The sequence below is a fragment of the Myotis lucifugus genome, unplaced genomic scaffold (genome assembly GCF_000147115.1).
Source record: "Myotis lucifugus unplaced genomic scaffold, Myoluc2.0 scaffold_311, whole genome shotgun sequence".
Taxonomy (NCBI): Eukaryota; Metazoa; Chordata; class Mammalia; order Chiroptera; family Vespertilionidae; genus Myotis; species Myotis lucifugus.
In genome coordinates, this window is record NW_005871359.1 from 791,377 (window position 1) to 800,170 (window position 8,794).

Here is an 8,794-nt window from a genome sequence, read left to right on the forward strand (position 1 = left end):
GAAGGTGACACTCTATCCACTGAGCCAAGCCGGCTAGGGCGGTTGATTTTTTTAAAAAAGGTTTTTTTATTGATTTTCCTTTTTTGAGAGAGAAGTGAGAGGGGGAGAGAGAGAAACATTGATGTGAGAGCGAACATCGATTGGCTGCCTCCTGCATGCCCTCTACTGGGGATCAAGCCCACAACCCTGGGCATGTGCTCTGACAGGGAATCGAACCCACAACCTTTAAGTGTATGGGACCACGCTCCAAGCAACTGAGCCAGGGCTGGTTGATGTTTTTATTTCTGCTAGCCAGGGAACTACCCCAGAAGGACACTCTAATACCCGAAACCTGCGTTAACTGGCAGCAAAGCTAGTCTGCAACACCCATCTTTTGTACAAACCAAGAGTCCCCGGGCTCTGAGCCAGCAGAGTGTGCTGGCTCCCCAGGGAGGAGGGTCCAGGTACCTCGAGGATGTCGGTGTTGGTGCGGCTCTCGTGGGGTTCGCTGTACTCCGTGTACTTGAGGAGCACACGGTCCATGTCCGTGCTGGCATACTGGAAGAGGCGGTTGGCGCTGTTGAAGATGATGAGAGCAATCTCACAGTCGCAGAGCACGCTCAGTTCGTAGGCCTTCTTCATCAGCCCAAACTTCCTTTTGGTAAATGTCACCTAGACCCAGCACCCACAGGTGAGAGGGAGAAGACAGAGATTTGGGGTGGGGTGGGGGAGGTGGAGGGGCCTAACTGTTTTCTGAACATGCCTCATGATTCTGTGCCTCTGTATGTGCTGTTCTTTCTGGCTGTTCTTCTCACTTCTCAACCTGGCAAACTCCTATTGATGCTTCAAAACCCATCCCAAATGACCCCTCCTTTGGGAAGTTGTCCTTGGTCTCCTAGGCAGAGCCCATACTCCCTCTCTGAGCTTCCCCAGTTCTGTGCCTCCCTCTGACCCAGGCCTCTGATTCGGGTGTGTTTGTGTCCAGGTCCATCTCCTCTGTGACCAGGACTTCAATAAATCATTATGAAAATGAGCAAATGCTACATCTCAAACTCCAGACTTGTCTTCAAGACTCATTCCCCTACAATTCCCCCAAATCGCTAGGCCTTTGCCCAGGCTGTGTCCCCTGCCATGAATGCCTTCCCACCCAATGAACTCACTTGACGATTCCTTTGGTCCAGAATGCGTGAGATCTGTATTTTTTTCCTCCCCATCGTCCTAGGCTGGGCAGAGCAACCTTGGTCTGTGGGAGAAGGAAAAGAGGACAGAGTGAGTGGGTGGAAAGTGGGGTCAGGCAACCAGCTTTCCTTCTGTCCTCCACTTCCCCCTGCCAGGCACTGAGGAGAGGTGATGGGGGAATCGAGGCAGGCTGGGCCACCCCCAGGGCCCCCATTCTCAACCAGACCAGGATACAGTCGATATTCAATGAGCACCTTTGCACCAATTCCACATGAGGCGAAGGCTCACCTAGGCCCAAAGATGGCAGTGCAGATGCTCCTGCCCCAGCATCTAAAACATTACCCCCTGGTACCTATGGGCCTCAGGAGCCTGACTGCCTGGGCACCGTCTGCAGTAGGGGGTAGTGTGTGTACTGCTCATTGTTGCTGGGGACAAAAGGAGCTAACCTTCCTGCCTGGCACATAGCAGATGCTGCATACGTATTGCTATTATGAATATTGGCAACAGCCTCAGCGCCCCCAACAGGCCAGGCTGGAGGGACATCGCTGCAGCGCTCGGTAATCCTGAGCCTCTGAAAGCGAGCCCGATCCGCCCGTCGGACACCTTTCATCTCATTCAACACGCAACAGCTCCTCAAACTAAGATCGAGGCCCGCGGTTACCAAAACAAAACAAGTCCGGCTGGTGTAGCTCAGTGGTTGGATGCTGACCTATGAACCGGGAGGTCAGGGCACATGCCTGGGTTGTGGGGCTCAGGTGTGTGTGTGTGTGGAGCGGGGGGCCTGCAGGAGGCAGCCGGTCAATGATTCTCTCTCATCACTGATGTTTCTCTCTCTCCCTCTCCCTTCCTCTCTGAAATCAATAAAAATATATTTTAAAAAATAAAGTGCACAATTCGGTGATAGTTATTCACAATGTAGAACCATCGCCTCTATCTAGTTCCAGAAATTTTCATCCCCCCAGAAAGGGACCCCATTCCCATGAGTAGTCACTCCCCATCCCCTCCCCTGACCCCTGGCAACCACTGACCTGCTTTCTGTCTCCATGGCTTTGCCTGTTCTGGACGTTTTATGTAAATGAATCACACAATGTGTGGCCTTTCGTGTCTTCTCCCCCTGCCCCTTTTTTGATGATCTGAACTTTCCAACTTTCCCCTCAGTGATTATGGACTATTTCTATTTTTTTAAAAAATTTTAATTAAAAAATAAAAAAACAGAAACCCACCCCGGCCCCACTTTCTACCAGGAGGAAGTAAGGATGCCCTGGAACAGGGGTGGGCAACCCCTGGCACCCGTGCCAAACATGGCACGCCAGTAACCTTTGTTGGCACGCGAAACCCTCTCTTATAATCTTCCATTTACAATTTTTTTCTTAATATCAACTTTTTTATTTTTCAGATAAATTCAATGTAGGCACATCCCCAGTAGGGGGTGTGCAGGAGGCAGTTGATCAATGTTTCTCTCTCATCGATGTTTCTAACTCTCTATTTCTCTCCCTTCCTCTTTGTAAAAAATCAATAAAACATATTTTTAAAAAAATTAAGGTTGGCACGCAGAAGAATTTTGAGTCAGAGATTTTGCTGGTTTTGGCACGCACTCACAAAAAGGTTGCCCACCCCTGCCCTGGAAAGACCTTAGGCTTGGAGCCCTCAGACCCTGATTTGGGCCCAGGGCAAGTTGGGCGACACCCTGGACCCTCCTCCCGGGGATCTCAGATCTCCCCAGTGTGAGCCCCAAAAAGTGAGAGTGGGCAACTCAGGGAGGACAGCATGTCCCCAAGACAAGCAGCATGTTGGGGTCCAGGCCTTCCCCAGTGCCCCCATGCAGGGATCCTTGGCACGAAGAAACCTGTCGTGAGGCACCCGCCATGCTGTACAGTCAGCCACCCCAAGGCCCCGAGATCCCTGACACCCCTCCACTCTTCTGTGACCACACTTGACCCCCCGCCACTCCCATGTCACAGGTGCCTGCGGCAATGTCACAGGCTGCCCAGGGTAAGGGGGCCAGGCTCAGATCCCAGCCAGTCTCTGACCCCCTGGGCAGCCCTCAGCCAAGGGGGCCTCCCCTGGGCTCAGATTGCTGTTCTGTGAATGGGGTGGGTATGACATGCAGAGCACCTGGCACAGACCGGGGAACAAGCCCTGGGGAAGCTTGTAGGGAAATGAGGTCTGTCTCTACGAGTAGCCATAGCTGCTTCTCTGACCTCCGCCTGAGGGGTCTGGGTGGGACCCCCTTCATCCCAGAGGCCCAGGGCCCAGGAGTGTCAGATGCCTTGGCCATCATAAGTGGCCCTCTGTGTGGCCCCAGGAGTGTCCTCTACCCTCTCTGGGCTGGGTCTCTGAGCAGTCGCAACTATGCAGAGCCCAGCTGATGAGAGCCCCACCAACCCCCTAGCTCCGGATTGATTTGCTAAATTTAACCTCGGGGGCTAATTTTAATCCCTGGCTAGAATCAGACTCGTTCCCACGGCTGGGATGTGTTGCCCTGGCCCTGATGGATCCCCGGGGACAGAAGTGGGGCACTGGTCCGGAGGTCCCGGTGCCAAGATGACTCCGGAAATGCCCCCCACGCCTGGGGTCCCATGGGAACATGGGACTTGAACCTGAGAATCTGAGCCTGGAATATCTGACTCCAGCCCCTTCTCAGTCTGTCCCCATTTTAGACAAGGACATCCCTGCTAGGGCAGGGGTCACACAATAGGGGAGCCGCAAGCAAGAGCCAAAAGGTCAGGAGGGTCTCTCAGAACTGAGACCCAAGAGCCGAGACAGGAAGTGAGTTCCAGCCAGAAGGGACAGCAGGTGCAAAGGCCCTGAGGCGGGACAAGACACAGCAGCAAGGCTGGACGGAGGAGCTTGAGGGAGAGGCCTGAGAAGCAGGGCCACGCTGGGTCCTCTGAGCTGTGGGAAAGGCTGTGAGTTTGGGTCTAGGAGCAACGGAGAGCCAGGGGAGGGTTTGAGAAAGAAGGATGGAGTTTGAGTTACCATTGAAAAACCTGTCCATGCTGGGGGGTGGCCGGATACTGGAGAAAAGGCCAGAGCCGCATCCATCTGGGCAGAGACGGGGTGAAGTCACGGTATCCCAGGTCTCTTTGGGTCCTTCAGAAGGTCCCACATCCTCTGCCTTCCCCGGGGCCCGGCCCAACAGGCACAGATGGGCTCACACTCTTCTAACCTTCAGTGACCCTGGAACTCCCAATCCTCACACAGGAACTACAGCTTTGGCCCTTGAGGGACCAACCCAACACAAAGCTTTGGTCATGACCCTCCCTGCTCACACATCTTCATGGCTCCCTACTACCATCAGGAGAAAGTTTCAGTTCCCAGCCTGGCATTCAAGGCCCTGCCCCAGCCAATCCCTGCCCACCGTTCTCTACCTTCAACAACTCTTATTCACACTTCAAAACCCAGCTCAAAAAATCCATCCCTCCCCCTGGCCTGTGTGGCTCAGCTGGTTGAGCATAATCCCATGAACCAAAGGTGGCTGGTTTGATTCCTGGTTGGGGTTTCAGGCTTGATCCCTAGTAGGCGGCACGCAGGAAGCAGCGGATTGATGTTTCTCTCTCCCTGTCCCTTTCTCTCTCTCAAATCAATAAAAACATATTTTAAATATAGTGTGTGTGCTTTAAATCCCTCCCTCCAGGAAGCCCTCCTGATCTCAGCCTAGACCGCTACAGCGGCCATCCTTCCCCTCAGTTCTGACCCCATGGGGCTGGGATGTGTACATCCGTGGAGCTGGGATCCAGACTGGAAGCCTCGGGATCAGATATAGGGGTTGTTGGGCAGATCGGGTGAATGGAGCAGGTTAAAAGAGACACGTCTGAACTACCCCCAGTTTCCCTCAACAACTTCCTCTCAGACTCCCCCAGCTGACTCCCTACCCAGAAATACACGCGCATGCAAATCCAGCCACTGAGTGGACCTGTCTCAGGCCCAGGTGTGAAGGGCCAGCCAAGGAATGTGGGGGTGGAAGACCCAGGGTGTGCATATATATTTGTACTCACATGCAAATCCCCACCCCGAGCCGCAGACAGACCAGCAACCAGCGCTCCAGATGTTGGCGTGATCGGAACTGCTGGGGGGAGGTGGTGGTGGCTGCTGAATGTGCCAGGCACGAGGGGGGGAGGCTGAGGTTTGGGGAAGCCTCTTCTGTGCATCCCCACACCGAGGTCCAGCCAGAAAGCAGAGAGTTTGTGGCATCTGCCCAGCAGAGAGGCAGAGAGGTAGACCCATGGACAGGAAATGGAGCAAGGAAGGAGGGCCAGGAGAAATCCAAGAGGGCATCTCAGAGGAGGAAGCATGTAATTGGGCCTCAGTGGAGAGACTGGATGGGGCCTGAGCAGATGGCAGTGGGGTGGTCATTTGAAACCGAGATACCACTTCCCCACCCCTTTCTTCACCCCCTTATACTTTATTAAGATCAACCGTGCTCCGGCCACTGTGATAAGCAGACCTCAGAAGCAGAAAGTGTAAGTAGAGCAATGGCCACGGAAGACTGGCAAAGTGACTGCGACCTACCATGAAAAGACCGTGGGCCCGGAGGGCTGTGTGGCTGTTTTGTCAAACCGTAAAGGACACAATGTTATCTAAACTAACTCAGACCTTTGAAAACAATGGGAACTGCCCAGGTCATTTCCCTGAAACTTTCGTTTGTCTGAAGTCCAAAACGAGTGGAGGACTGACTATGAAAGGGGCAGCGTCAGCCAGGGGTTTCGAGAAGGGCCTCTCTGAAGAGGTGACACTTGGGCCAAGACCTGCAGCACGAGAAAGGACAGTAAAGGGAGGGAAGCCAGTGGTGGGAGATCTGGGGAAGGTGGTTCTTGCAGTGGAACTGCAAGGGCCAACGGTCATAGTGATCATGAGTTTGGCATTTGGGGAAAAAACACACAACAAAAAGCAAAGAAGTCTTCATGGCTAGACAGCATGGTGAGGAGCATGGTGGTGGGGAGGGCGGTGGAGGTTGGGTCATTTAGGTATTTGTGGGCTTTACTCTGAGGGCAATGGGAAGCCATGGAGAGTTTGGGGGCAGGGGAGGGTCAGGATACGATCTTACAGTTTAAAAAATCCCCTTTACTCTCATGTGTTGGTGGCGGGAGGGGAAAGAGGTACAGCCACTGTGGAAAACTGGCATTTACTGAATATGAACATATGTCTAACCTGTGACACAGTGATCTCTCCTCTCAGTATTCACCCAATAGAAATGGGCCTATGTTTTACCAAAGGACACAGACAAGACTGTCCTCAGCAGCTTCATTCATCATAGCCCCGAAGTGGAATCGGCCCAAACACCCTCCTAGGGAGAACTGGTAAATGCTTTCTGGTAGATTCTACCACGGGCGGCTACACTGCACAGAAAAGGGATGCACTCCGGCCCATGCATCCGCACGGGAGTCTCCTCGACCTGCGCCAGTTCAACAGTGCGGACGCCACAGAGAAGACATGCCATGATGAGTCCATTTACATGATGTTCCAGAACAGGCAAAGCTCGCGTACGGTGCTGGATGTCAGCACAGAGGCCGCAGGGCAGGGGCCGTGACAGGGCAGCAGGAGACCTAGAGGCCGGTGTTCTGGCCCCCAGTCCAGGGTCTGGGTACAGGGAGGTGTTCAGTGTGTGCAAATGTGTGAGTTCTAGTTGGATGATTTCTGTGATTTATCTCAAGCAAAAGTGTTTAAAAAAGCTCCCGCCTGCTCCTGGCTGCCATGGGGAGCAGCAGCTGTCTAGGCAGGAGTGAGGTGGCAGGGAGAGGCTGAGGTGAGGTGAGAGACAGGGGCCCTGAGCTGAAATGGGGTGCAGGTGGCAGAAGTGCATGGGTCCGTTGTCTACAGAGGGGACAGCACCACCGGGGCACACACCTGGGTGGGGAGGAGCCTGGGTCCCGGGTCTGAGCACGGTGCCGGGCAAGTGCTGGGGGATGAAGGAAGATTTTCATGAGCTTCTGAGTACCACAAACTCTGTGATGAGACTTGTGGTCACTAAGTCAATCAACAAATATCCCAGGGGTCCTTCAGGCCATGACGGTCACTTCCCTGGCTGGTGAGCCCCCCGAGCCCCCGGTGATGGAGGTGGGGCCTGAAAGGAATCCCACTCTCCCACTGACCCTTCACCCTGGCCTGTCTCCACGTGAGGACTCGGGTTTTCTCACCTGTAAATGGGGGTAAGGATCCTTCTTCCACCAGCTGGGGAGGAGGGGCGGGGGCGGGGAATGGTGCCCGCAAAGTGTCTGGGCCTTGGGACTGGGGACGCTGAATCAGGTGCCATGGCGACAAGCACAGGACAAACTTGGCAACATGAAGCCCCCATTTCCTCCCCATAAAATGGGCCACAGAATCGTGCCCCCAAGGCTTTGCGGTGAGGGTTTGAGAGAAAGGATCAGGAACGAAGCAAGTTCCTCTTCTCGGCTCCCACTGGGACTTTAATAGGGGGATGAGCGGCAGCTCGCTGCCAGACCCTGCGCCCAGAGGCCACAGCTTGGTGGGGACCCAGGCCGGGAAAGGAGGGTAGGAAAGGAGAAGTGAGAGGCAGGTGGGTGGTGGGGGGAGGTGAGGGCCCGCAGGGACTCTGCGAAGCGGGGAGGGGGCGCTGCTCCTGGGCCACGGCAGCAAATCAGGCCAGAACCGCCTCACGCAACCCAGGCGGTGGTTTCATCACCTGCTCCCCAAGTACCTCATTACTGGAGACAGGAAGAGCCCCTTGGAAAGCCAGGACCCCCCCCCCCCCTTTAGGGCTCTAGTGACTCTGACCCCAGCTGCCAATGACCTTCCCAAGCTCTGTGCCTGCCTCTTCCCTGGGACCTGGGAGATGGCGCCTCAGATGGGGTCACTGTGGGTGACCCAGGGGCTGGCTCAGCGCACAGCAGCCCTGGAGCCCCACACCTGCCCTCGGGGACAAGGTAGGCTCCAGCACCGACTCTCTGGTGGCCAAACTACTCGGGGCCTCAGTTTCCTCCCCTGAAAAACAGGGAGTCAGGGGAGCCTGAGGTTGGTGGGGCTTCAGAAGCAGGTTTTCTGTAGATGCTATTACCTCTTCACCTGTCACTGGGCTCTGACCTGGGGTCCCTGCTCCTCAGCTGGAGGGGGGCCCTCAGCTCAGAATGAGGGCCCAGGCAGATGGAGCTAGGCTGGGGGGGACAGGGGACAAGGACATATGGATGATGGGGTGAGGGTAGGGAGACTCCCCTAAACACATGCAGAAACCCAGGTGCCTATCCACAGGTGCCTAAAACATACGGAGCTCCAGAAACATGCATTACCCAACACATGTGGCTCCTGCATACAAAATGCCCCAGAACATGAAGTCCACAATACATGCAGACTCCCCAAACCCACACAGCTCTTCAAACACCCATATCCCCAAACATAGATCGCCAACACACACAGAGCCTTCAACACATGCTGATCCCCCAAATGCACACCGATTCCCAAATACAGGCAGACATTCCAAACACACCAGGCCCCTTGCCGACAATGTGCAGGCTCTCAAAGCTCCCCAAATATATGCAGACTCCATGCTGATCCCCCATGACATTCAAGCCCCCAGACACAGTAGGGGCTATCCTCCAAGGGAAACTGGGAATTTGAGGATGGGTGTGTCACCAGAATGCAGCTATGATCCTAGAAACCAGAATGATGCAGCTGGAGAGAC

General features: G+C 54.7%; 1 protein-coding gene across 1 annotated transcript in view; it reads right to left on the minus strand.

Moving 5' to 3' along the window:
* The window catches only part of LOC102440633 (myocyte-specific enhancer factor 2B), a 28,501-nt gene that overhangs the window by 3,650 nt on the left and 16,057 nt on the right, over nucleotides 1-8,794 (minus strand). Inside the window, exons 4-5 of the mRNA XM_014465833.2 lie at nucleotides 1,140-1,222; nucleotides 448-651 (exon numbers count right to left, since the gene is read on the minus strand). Of these exons, the coding sequence (XP_014321319.1) occupies nucleotides 448-651; nucleotides 1,140-1,222 (287 nt within the window). The remainder of the gene's footprint in view (nucleotides 1-447; nucleotides 652-1,139; nucleotides 1,223-8,794) is intronic.